Source organism: Panthera onca, chromosome C1, assembly GCF_046562875.1.
Source record: "Panthera onca isolate mPanOnc1 chromosome C1, mPanOnc1 haplotype 2, whole genome shotgun sequence".
In the NCBI taxonomy this organism is placed as follows: Eukaryota; Metazoa; Chordata; class Mammalia; order Carnivora; family Felidae; genus Panthera; species Panthera onca.
The window spans coordinates 124,685,855-124,698,776 of NC_138346.1; the positions used below are offsets into that span (position 1 = coordinate 124,685,855).

At 40.0% G+C, this 12,922-nt stretch overlaps 1 protein-coding gene across 2 annotated transcripts in view; it reads right to left on the reverse strand.

Moving 5' to 3' along the window:
• The window catches only part of MAGI3 (membrane associated guanylate kinase, WW and PDZ domain containing 3), a 246,412-nt gene that overhangs the window by 43,429 nt on the left and 190,061 nt on the right, over positions 1 to 12,922 (reverse strand). For both annotated transcript variants that reach the window (XM_060622702.3, XM_060622704.3), the window contains exons 7-8: positions 6,218 to 6,275; positions 1,978 to 2,072 (exon numbers count right to left, since the gene is read on the reverse strand). In XM_060622702.3, coding sequence (XP_060478685.3) covers positions 1,978 to 2,072; positions 6,218 to 6,275 — 153 coding nt within the window. The remainder of the gene's footprint in view (positions 1 to 1,977; positions 2,073 to 6,217; positions 6,276 to 12,922) is intronic.

Below are 12,922 nucleotides of genomic sequence, written 5' to 3' on the forward strand. Positions count from 1 at the left end.
TTATACATTCCGTTCCTTTTAACTCTTCCTGACACTTTAAGACCCACTTCTAAAGTGTCCTCTGTTTTGAAAGCTCCTCTGTGTCCTTGACCTGCTCCACCAAAGGAGAGGTGAGCACTCCCTCCTTTATGCCTATTAATACATCTCTATTAATACAACATGTATATCTCTATTAATAACAAGGAAAGTATTGGCCACCATTTGCCGGATACCATTGTAAGCACTTTATACATACTAATTTGCACGCTTAGAAACACCTTCAGAGGTAAGTGTTATTCTTATTTCTATTTTATGGATAAAGACACAGGGGCACAAAATGTTTAGGGAACTTATCCAAGGTTACACAGCTGGGATTCATACCTGATCCGTCGTCTGCACATTTAGCTGCTATCTGAGAATGGCACCTAACACCATATATGGCAACCATTAATTTCCTATATTAGAATGTGAACTTTTTTTGTAATGTTTATTCATTTTTGAGGGAGAGAGAGAGAGAGCATGAGCGATGGAGGGACAGAGAGAAAGGGGGACAGAGGATCTGAAGCAGGCTCTGTGCTGACAGTGAGCCCGACGTAGGGCTTGAACTCACCAACTGTGAGATCGTAACCTGAGCCGAAATCTGACGCTCGCTCAACTGACTGAGCCACCCAGGTGTCCCCAGAATGTGAATTCTTGAGGTCAAGACCTAATCATTTTTGAGTAACATGTGACTGGCAAAGCACTGGGCATACAGCAGGTGCTCAAAAATATTTGTTAATTGAGCACCTGCTGTACTAGCCCAGTGGACTTTGCCAGTCACACTGTTACTCAAAAATGATAGGTCTGACCTCAAGAATTCACATCTCTTGGGGCGCCTGGGTGGCTCTGTCAGTTGAGCAGCGGCTCTCGTTTGGCTCAGGGTCATGATCTCACAGTTGGTGAGTTCAAGCCCTGCATCAGGGCTCCACTGTCAGCACAGAGCCTGCTTGGATTCTCTCTCTCCCTTTCTCTCTGCCCTCCACTGTTTGTGCACACACTCGCTCTCTCTCTGAAAATAAATAAATAAACTTAAAAAACAAAAAAGAAAGTGCTTCTCTCATTGGCAACAGAAGTGGGGAGTCTACTTGATTATTATAATATGACTGTGTAGACAGAACCCTGCTTATTAACTACAGATGGAGCAGGGGGAAGGGATGGGGAGGGACGAGTAGAATGTAAGAAATTCCTGGGCAGGTTTTTCAAAATACACATGGCTAGGCTCATCAAAATATCAGGTTCTGTGCATTTTAAAAATGTCCCCCAGGGGCTCAGACAGTTAAGCGTCTGACTTTGGCTCAGGTCATGATCTCGCAGTTCGCGGGTTCAAGTCCCTCATTGCGCTCTGTGCTGACAGCTCTGAGCCTGGAGCCTGCTTCGGATTCTGGGTCTCCCTCTCCCTCTGCCCATCCCCCACTTGCATTCTGTCTTTCTTTCTCTTTCAAAAATGAACGTTAAAAAAGTTTTTTTTTTAAATGTTCGCCAAATGATTTTGAATTACTAATATCTTACCATTCCACCTGAAAATCAATGATACAGGCAAATAATATGGTGGATTTATTCATATCAGTTCACCAAGAATCCCGGATGGTTACAGACCTCAGACCTAAGTGTTAACTTGGGAGAAGCTCACCATGAATTAGAGATCTCACACTGTCCTGGCCTGAAACCCTGGGAAACAATGCAATCTTCACACAGCAACCTCAAACCCGTAACAAAGCCATGCAACATCTTCCACCAGCAATTTCACACTTTCCATATAAGCAGCATAGAAGTAGCAGGACTCTCAAAATGTTGAGACGTTTTATTAAGATGATTCCTATGTTTACAGTGATAACAAGGAGACATTCTCTGTTGAACTTCAAAGCCCCGACAATAAAAAGTTCAAGCTCGCTTTCGTTAAGTCAATAAATAAATTTCACAAGGTATTCTTGGGAGAAAGGATTGAGGAAAAAGTTCTACCTGGTTTTGAAGGCCCGGTATCAGCCTGTCCTAACTGCTTTTTCCGTTTGGCTTCCTCCACTGGATTTTCAAACTGGGTTTTCTGGTTAAGGTGACTGTAAAATGTGGAAAAATAAGCATTTCAGTTTAAGAAGAAAGAATTATGTTATTTTTAAATAGACTCTTATTCCATTCCATCCCCATATGGTTAAGGGGCGAACACGTATCTGTAGACTACGGAACTTAGAGAAGCTAAAAGACAGTAGATGGTTTCGGCAACTAAAGAAGGGCCCATGGAAGACACCTAGGGTGAAAGCTGCTGAAGGATTCACTACAGCTTCTGAATCAAGGAACCCCACAGAGCCAATGACAGTTTTCAAAACCGTAGGAGAAGCCCTCACATTTAATGCAATCGGAATGGTTGGCAATGGATCAGTTCATTTTCTAAAAAGCAGTTAATGGTAGGAGGATTTTAATTCAAGTTTTGTTAAAATGAAGCAGCTATAAAGACGCTTTTGGAAAAATCTGAGTATAGCAGCTTTCTAGAATCTTACTATTATTTTTCAACTGACTCACCCACATCAATTTAGCAGAGCAACTAAGAGAGAGATTTGCTTGTATCAATTTGTATCACAGAACTTTGCCACACTTAAATTTTGTCATGATTATGTAATAATTAATATAATTAGGTAATTACATATAAATTTGACTGGTATTTCTGATTTAGGAACATTCACGACTGCTGTGGAAAGCACACAGCCACGGGGAGACCAAGGGAGAGCGGCTAGCCAACAGCAGTCAATGCATGGCGGGCAAAAGTACATTTCCCTGGGGCGGGTGGGGCGGGTGGGGGGGGGGAGCAGAGCACCGTTTTGTCTGGCAAAGTCAGTCAAGTGGAAGCTGGGTGAGAACACAACTACTGTACAAAAGCTGTTTCAACAGGTTTCATACAGAAGCAGTGGGATTTACGTTCTAGCACTTCCATGGTACAAATATATTTCAGCCAAATGATACACATTTTCCAGTAGAATCCATTTTAACAAGAAGTAGCAGTAGCAACTACCAACGATTAAACGGCAAATCATGAGACTCTCAGATTATGACTGCTTTTAGATAGGCTGGATATTACAAAATTTGCCCAGAAACAGTTATACAACTTGGATAATTACTTTGCCCTCTGTGAGCATCAATGGTGCTGAGGGAAGAGGACAGCAGGGACCCGTCAGCTATGCTGACTTTATGTCGTTTAGGCTTCTAGGGCATTATTAACTCTGCAACAGATGCAGTTATTTCGTTTCAGAGTCTAAATATGGCAAGTTCTACCTGAAATTCTTTGGGTTGTGGTTTCACTAAAAGTAAACTTCACTAAAAGTAGGGTTCTGTTCCCTATCGAGGGGGACCCCTGGTCAGTGAGTTAACTGTTAAACCCTCTGGGAACATGAAGATCTTTGGTGTTAACTTAAGTACTGTTTTCAACATTATTTGTTGGGTACGGACAGGTCACAGATTCTTGAAAAAATAAAACCGCCAAAAGTGACACTCGGAAAAGGATGAACCTGTTTAGAATGAACCCTGGCCTGCGTTAACATCATCAGCTGGAATGACTTATTTTGCCAGCTAGGCATTAAAACGTAAGAAGTAGCGATTTGTATTTATACTCTTCATAATGTGTGGGAAAGGAGGGTAGGAGTACTCAACTGAACAATCCCTTTCCTGAAAATTCTTTGACAAAAGGATGTAAGATTCTAGCGAAGGGAGTAATTGCACCTGTCACCTTAAACTACTTAGATTAAAATGCTACCCAAATAACAAAACAAAACAAAAAAGTAAAAAAAACGCCCTCCTTTTCTTTTGGTTACTTATAGCCACAATATTGTTAAGATATAACAGATTTTGTTTTCCATATAACTAGCTATGGGGAATAAGAGAGAAGAATATCACAGATTACCAGAAAAATTAAAGAAGGGGAACAAAGAAGCATGATTATATAGATACCTTGGAATCTCATCTGTATTAAAACTTTGTGTATAATAGGTAGATTTAAAAAACTCATCTCCACAAACAAAATCTGTATTCTTTCATGAAGAATTTGAGATATTAAAGCAGATGAGTACTTTGACTTGGAAACCTACGAGCATCAAGACATTGAACGCAACACTATGAAACAAACACTATGAAACAACGTTTCTAAGTACGTAAGCATTCTCATAGAAGGCCTGCCATTAGATTTCTGGAACAATTTTATTTGCAAAAATAAATTAATCCATTTCAGAATCGCATCCCCGAAAATAAATACTTGCAGAGAAAAAGTGCCATTGCAGTTGGTGTTACTACTACCAGGCTCCTGCCAAGAGCAATCATTGTGCCATCTGGTTTGACAAACTGAGAGAGCCAAAGAGTAGCCGTTCAAGTAACAGCTTTTTATCTCCATCAGTAAACTCACTGCAGATGACTATGGTCGGGATTCAAAACCTAACTAATCCGGGAAGCAAGCCACACTCCATGGCTCAGCTGACTCCATACTAATGTGCATCTTGAGTACAGCCTGCTCTTTCTTAATCTAATAAATTACCCTCCTGTAAAATGAGCTCGTTCTGGGACCAATCATACAAAATCATGTTGCTGCTGCTTTTGCTTCTAATTCAGGCTATTTCACATGCTCTGTGACAACTAGGAACAGGTCACTTCAGGATCCGCCCTGAGGTTGCTTCAATGTTGTATCTTTGCTTAATGAGAACCAGATCATTTAGCCCAAGATTTTATAACAGGCAAATGACTTTCACCTCTTGACCATGTATTCAGATTTCCTTGGAATGGACAATAAAAGAATGAGAGTCATTATTGCAGAAATTTGTTCAGCGGTGTCCGTGGCAATTAATAGTTTATTGAAGCCAAATGTAAACGGACCAAACAGCTAGGGGGAAACATCCCACAAAACCTTTCAGCTGGCCTTCACATAGTCCTTTGACTCGAGAAGCGGTGGTTTCTTTAACTAAATATGCTTTAGGGAAAAAAACCAAACAAACGAAAGAGCCGCTGTGTACTTTTCACACCATAATATCAGCAAGATATTAAATAGCACAACAAAAATAAAATTAGCATCGCCATCCGAAGGAACCAAAGTATCGACATTGTGAAGTTCTCTACCTACAGGTCAAAGTGAGTCGTTTTCTTAGGGTACAGGTTCGAGTTTAAGAAATCATTCCAAATATCGAACCACAGTGACTCATACAACAATCTACACATTAGAATAAAGACTAGACGTACACTTGAAACCACTGTAATCTTGTGTGTCAACTATATCTGATTTTTAAAAAAAAGAGGAGAAATACAACAGGAGTCAGAGATACTGACTTTAGGGATAAATACTAGGAAATGGCGTTTGTTTACACCACAAAGTGATGAAACAGTAATCGGCAATTATAAAACTAGAAGATTCTCCCGTTTGCTATTTTTTCAGGTAATGATATTCTGCCTTCACCACCTCGGCAGTAGACTGAGACTCCTACCTACTGGGAGGTATATATGCCTACGGCTATAGGAGGTACATAGCAACATTTCTGACGCGATTATTTGCGGTTGGTCAAAATTCTACCTATAGCATCTGGAAAGAAAGCCATCCCAACGGTCATAACAGGGGAGCAATTGGCTAAATTAAGAAAAGGGAAAGAAACATTGCATGTTGATGTTATCCTGATTTCTGTGACTAACACAGGCAGGTGTTTGTGCTCAGCTCCTACATGGAGTTATGTTTAAATTTAACCACAGCAGCTGTGTAAGAGGCAACTTTCTTCCCCTCAAAAGAATACTAAGCTTTCCTGGATTAGTTCCTTATGAGACAGTACACTCCTAATCCCGTACTCCCCAACTCTGGATCGTTACGGCACGCTGCCCTTTCCCTGTCTTCGCGACCAGATAGCTGTAGTGTTGGAAGTGACCTTAACGTTTCATCTAGTCCCTGCCCTCATGTCACCGTTTCCTATATACTACTTTTCTCTTTAAAGGCTGTAGTGGTAATGGTAACACTTGCAGCTACTCATCAGCCTGGCAACTGCCCTCTTACTCTATTTACTTCAAAGCCAACTTTTGGGGAGCCCAGAACCACGGAGATAAATGCTCGCTGCCCCTCCTTCTAATTCCCCTAGTGGAAAGCCTTGAAAGCTGGACTGCAGAAGCATGAAGTGTTGTATTCTGTATTCCCTAAAGCTGTATAACGGGGGAAAAACATTTGGGAGAATAGTAACTGCGATAACAAACTTACTCGACATAGTACGTCCCATACTGAGGGTCCTCTATTTTCTCCCAGCCATAAGGAAGTTCTGTAAATTAAAAAGAGAAATGGAGTAAAATGCCAGATTCCAAACCAGCAGAAAAGAATTCACCACGAGTGAATTGAAGTGTCTTTTATTTCATGACGCTAACATTTGGGAGACCGACAGAAAGCTGAGGACTCACTTTCAAAGAACAAACACAGTTTGAGTCCGAGTGGCTTCTTCAATAGCTAGTGAGTGTCTCAGCAGGTAATTAGAAGCCCAGAACAAAAGATGACATTCAACTCAAAACCGTTGACATGAATCCTAAGCCATAAAAATGTTAATTATTTAAAAAATCATCTGGTATGGATCTTTCATTTAAACAGCTTTATAATGGGGCACCTGGGTGGCTCAGTGGGGTGAGTGTTCAACTCTTAAACTGGCTCAGGTCATGATCTCATGGCTCGTGGGTTCGACTGACAGTGTGGAGACTCTCTCTCTCTCTCTCTCTCTCCCCTCCATCCCCCCCCCCCAAATTGAATAAATAAACTTAAAAAAAAATAAACACTTATAATGCTGATGCAAGTCACACCCTATAGTTCAATACAAGCAGCAGCTACGTGTTCAATTTTTCACTATTATACATATGACCTGTCAATGATTTCTACTATTCTGACCCACTTCTCCCCCTAAAAAAAGTCCAGCCTTGGATTTTTGCCATTGCAGGTGGGCAATCTAGATTTCCTTAAAATCTAAGAAAAATACCTACTTTCTCTTGCATTAATTTGAGTTTCTGAATGAAAATGTAAAATAACTACCACAGCTCCTTGTGTAGAATCCGTATTTGTGTCTGGTAACAAAGGAATATCTTATGCAGGATTATTATATATTATTTAGCCCAGGTAACTAATAAAATATAACCAGAAAAACCAAAGGTAGCTGAATTTCTGATAGTTAAAAAAAAAAATAAAAAATTCCAGTCTTTCCAATAGAGACCGAAACTGTCAAGAAAAAAATCCTCTTTTCCTTTCCACTCTGTTTTCCTAGTTACAGCTTCTGAAGAATCATTTTATTAGTGAGACGCAGATTTAGTTGGCAGGAATGTTCCTAGCAGGTGGTTTTAATGCTAGCAGTTTATACATAGGAGCCCAGCAAGAGGGAGTTTTTTAAAAACCCAGTTATACACTATGATGGTCCATACTTTTATTGTCAATTTCTTTGAGAATGTTCTTCTGCCAGGCCAAAATACACATGTGCGTGTACACACACACACACACACACACACACACACACACACACACGATGTATGCTACACAGCAAATAGGCTTAGAATATATCCAAAGATTTATTAATTCTTTATCACTTAGCTGCAGTTTTGATGCATGGACTTTGCAAGGAAAAATTTCATTGTAATGAACCTGACAAGCTATCCAAACTATTATGCTAATAAAATTATTTCACATTCAGAATAAAAGGAGAGAATAGATGACTAGCCTCTGGATGAAAAGCTCTGAATCACCTTCATCCCCTTTCTCCCTCCTATTTTTCTGCCTGTGTATATATATTGATTGGTGGTTTTGAAGCTTGGTGAGTTTTTGTGGTTCTCCTTTGAAGGACCTGGCTGAAATGACTGAGGTGGAAAAGATGAGAATCGTTGAAAACGGCTGTATGAAAACAGAATAAAACAGCTGAGAAGAACTGAGACACACTTCAGTTTGCTTTGATCTTCCACAGCTATGCAGCAAATAACTGTCAATTAAGTAGGTATGATAGTTTATACCAAGCAACTGTTACATGGGTAGGAGTATTTGCTGGATTAGTCTGTAAAAAATAAAAAAAAGGTCTTTCATAATATTACCAAAGCATTACCATTAAGGATCTTCCATGAAAGAGATTTTTTTTCTTTAATAGGAAGTTTCTTGAAATAGCACGGGAGCTGAATGGTGCTGAGTAAGGATGGATGCTATTACTGCACCATGGCTGGATTTATGCTTTGTCTTTAGAAAAGTTTGCAGAATTGCAAGAACTGTAGACAGAGCTGAAACATTCCACTTGGTATCTAAACAACTTGCCAAAAAAATGTATTAATACTTAATAAGGATACAAGATCGACATAAATAGATTCAGCGTTAATCTGGAGTTGATTCAGCATTTTAATTAGCAACTAACAGATAAAGCACAGCCCTGTCTTTAGGAGAGTAAACAAACTGGTACTTTATCTCCTGGGTTACTTACTTAAAAATTTTTTTATGTTTATTTTTGAGAGAGAGAGACAGAGACAGAGAGAGTGAGTGTGCCAGCAGGGGAGGGGAAGAGTGAGAGGGAGACAAAGAATCCCAAGTAGGCTCCACACTGTCAGCACACAGTCCGATGTAGGGCTTGAACACATGAACTGTGAGATCATGACCTGACCAAGACCAAGAGTTGGACGTTTAACTGACTGAGCCACCTAGGCACCCCGACTTACTTTTTTATTATTTATTTGTTTTTATTTTGAGAGAGAGAGAGAGAGAGAGAGAGAGAGAGAACATGAGCGAGCAGGGGAGAGGGGCAGAGGGAGACAGAATCTTTTTTGAAACATTTTTTAGATGTTTATTTATTTTTGAGAGAGAGACAGACAGACAGACAGACAGACACACGGAGCGTAAGTGTGAGAGGGGCAGACAGAGAGGGAGACACAGAATCTGAAGCAGGATCCAGGCTCCGAGCTGTCAGCACAGAGCCCGACGCGGGGCTCAAACTCACAAACTGCGAGATCGTGACCTGACCCAAAGTCAAATGCTTAACTGACTGAGCAACCCAGATGCCCTGAGAGAGAGAATCTTAAGTAGGCTCCGTGCTCAGCACGAAGCCCAGCGCAGGACTCAATCCCACAACGCTGGGATCATGACCTGAGCCCAAATCAAGAGTTGAATGCTCAACCGACTGAGCTACCCAGGCACACTTCTGGGGCTACTTTTAGTTATGGTTTTAAACCTTTACTACTGATACCTTTAGCTAGTTTTCTGCAGAACAGTTTAATGCAGATAAAGGAGCAGTTATTACTTTCCCATTTAAAATAAAGTTAATAAAAGCAAAATTAAAACACTTAGCGATTTTATACACTATCCACTGGCTCAATTAATTCACTGACTTCCTCTTTTCCCTTTCCCTCTCTTCCTCTTTCCTTCTTCCTTATGCAAAAATAATTAGAAACACAACCCAGTTCTTGACCTCAAAAAGTTCACAGTCTAAGCAGAGAAGCTAAATTACATAATCAAGATAAACATTAGCTTTTTGGGGGTGTGCAGTGGAAGGATACCAATTGGCTCATAAGAGTAGCTACCAGGAAAGTCTTCTAAAAGAGGGTGATGTTTGGGCAGTCTTTAAGGATGATTTGGAAATGGGGAGAATGGGGTCATTCCAACAGATCAAAGAGCACTGAGGGGTTAAGAATGGGTGGCATTTTCAGTAATTACAAATAATTTGACAGGACTGGAGTGAAGGCTGTGTGCAAGGTGTTTATCCTATAAGCAAGCATCAAACCACATTTCTTGAGGGCCATGTTAAGGATTCTGATCTTTATTTAGATAACAATGGAACAAAATTAAATTCATATTTGAGAAACATTATGGGGCCGCAGTAACAGAGGATGGAATCGATGGAGTGGAGAATAAAGACAGACAAATTAGAAAATGGTTAATAGCCTAGATAAGGAGTCATGAAGGCTGGAACTAAGGCAGTGGTAGAAGGAATGGAGAGAGAGAATGTTTAATAGAAGGCAAAGCAACAGGATTCAGAGACTAATATGAGATTGAAGGAGGAAAAGACAGGAAGCGGCCAAGATGATTGATGTCCAGGTTATTGGCTCTTCTGGCATGAGACCGATACATTAACAAATATTTATTGAATACCTACCATGAGAGTAGCTGTGGGAATAGGAGAAAGGTATTAATTTCCATTTAGAGGCATTTAGGGGAGAAATCATATGTAAAAACTGCCTAGTACATTCCCCAGCACCAATGGACATTCAAGAGATGGCAGGTGTTTATTTATTTTTTTTTTTAATATGAAATTTATTGTCAAATTGGTTTCCATACAACACCCAGTGCTCATCCCAACAGGTGCCCTCCTCAATGCCCATCACCCACTTTCCCCTACCTCTCACCCCCCCTGCAACCCTCAGTTTATTCTCCGTTTTTAAGAGTCTCTTATGGTTTGCCTCCCTCCCTCTCTAACTTTTCTTTTCCTCTTTCCCTCCCCCATGTCTATCTCTTAAGTTTCTCAGGATCCACCTAAGAGTGAAAACATATGGTATCTGTCTTTCTCTGTATGACATATTTCACTTAGAATAACACTCTCTAGTTCCATCCACGTTGCTACAAAAGGCCATATTTCATTCTTTCTCATTGCCAAGTAGTATTCCATTGTATATATAAACTGCAATTTCTTTATCCATTCATCAGTTGATGGACATTTAGGCTCTTGCCATAATTTGGCTATTGTTGAAAGTGCTGCTATAAACATTGGGGTTCAAGTGCCCCTATGCATCAGCACTCCTGTATCCCTTGGGTAAATTCCTAGCACTGCTATTGCTGGGTCATAGGGTAGGTCTATTTTTAAGTTTTTGAGGAACCTCCACACTGTTTTCCAGAGTGGCAGCAACAGTTCCCATTCCCACCAACAGTGCAAGAGGGCTCCAATTTCTCCACATCCTCTCCAGCATCTATAGTCTCCTGATTTGTTCATTTTAGCCACTCTGACTGGCGTGAGGTGATATCTGAGTGTGGTTTTGATTTGTATTTCCCTGATGAGGAGTGACAATGAGCATCTTTTCATGTGCCTGTTGGCCATCTGGATGTCTTCTTTAGAGAAGTGTCTATTCATGTCTTTTGCCCATTTCTTCACTGGATTGTTTTTGGGTGTGGAGTTTGGTGAGTTCTTTATAGATTTTGGATACTAGCCCTTTGTCTGATATGTCATTTGCAAATATCTTTTCCTATTCCATTAGTTGCCTTTTAGTTTTGTTGATTGTTTCCTTTGCTGTGCAGAAGCTTTTTATCTTCATGAGGTCTCAATAGTTCATTTTTGCTTTTAATTCCCTTGCCTTTGGAGATGTGCCGAGTAAGAAATTGCTGCGGCTGAGGTCAGAGAGGTTTTTTCCTGCTTTCTCCTTTAGGGTTTTGATGGTTTCCTGTCTCACATTCAGGTCCTTTAACCATTTTGAGTTTATTTTTGTGAATGGTGTGAGAAAGTGGTCTAGTTTCAACCTTCTGCATGTTGCTGTCCAGTTCTCCCAGCACCATTTGTTAAAGAGACTGTCTTTTTTCCATTGGATATTCTTTCCTGCTTTGTCAAAGATGAGTTGGCCACACTTTTGTGGGTCCATTTCTGGAGTCTCTATTCTATTCCATTGGTCTATGTGTCTGTTTTTGTGCCAATACCATGCTGTCTTGATGATTACAGCTTTGTAGTAAAGGCTAAAGTCTGGGATTGTGATGCTCCCGCTTTGGTCTTCTTCAAAATTACTTTGGCTATTCAGGGTCTTTTGTGGTTCCATACAAATTTTAGGATAGCTTGTTCTAGCTTCGAGAAGAATGCTGGTGCGATTTTGATTGGGATTGCACTGAATGTGTAGATTCTTTTGTGTAGTATCGACATTTTAACAATATTTATTATTCCAATCCATGAGCACAGAATGTTTTTCCATTTCTTTGTATTCTTCAACTTCCTTCATAAGCTTTCTATAGTTTTCAGCATACAGATCTTTTACATCTTTGGTTAGGTTTATTCCTAGGTATTTTATGCTTCTTGGTGCAATTGTGAATGGATCACTTTCTTTGTCTTTGTGTTGCTTCATTATTAGTGTAGAAGAATGCAACTGGTTTCTGTATATTAATTTTGTATCCTGTGACTTTGCTGAATTCATGTATCAGTTCTAGCAGACTTTTGGTGGAGTCTATTGGGTTTTCCATGTATAATATCATGTCATCTGCAAAAAGTGAAAGCTTGACTTCATCTTTGCCAAGATTTCCTTTGCCTTTGATTTCCTTTTGTTGTCTGATTGCTGATGCTAGAACTTCCAACACTATGTTAAGCAACATCCCTGTCATGTACCTGATCTCAGGGGGAAGCTCTCAGTTTTTCCCCAATGAGGATGACATTAGCTGTGGGCTTTTTGTAAATGGCTTTTACGATGTTTAAGTATGTTCTTTCTATCCTGACTTTCTCGAGGGTTTTTATTAAGAAAGGATGCTGAATTTTGTCAAATGCTTTTTCTGCATCAATTGACAGGATCATATGGTTCTTATCTTTTCTTTTATTAATGTGATGTATCACAATGATTGATTTGCGAATGCTGAACCAGCCCTGCAGTCCAGGAATGAATCCCACTTGATCATGGTGAATAATTCTTTTTATATGCTGTTGAATTCGATTTGCTAGTATCTTGTTGAGATTTTTTGCATCCATATTCATCAGGGATACTGGCCTGTAGTTCTCTTTTTTTTTTTTTTTTGCTGGGTCTCTGTCTGCTTTGGGAATCAAAGTAATGCTAGCTTCATAGAATGAGTCTGGAAGTTTTCCTTCCCTTTCTATTTTTGAACAGCTTGAGAAGGATAGGTATTATCTCTGCTTTAAATGTCTGGTAGAATTCCTCAGGGAAGCTATCTGGTCCTGGACTCTTATTTGTTGGGAGTGTTTGGATAACTGATTCAATTTTTTCGCTGGTCATG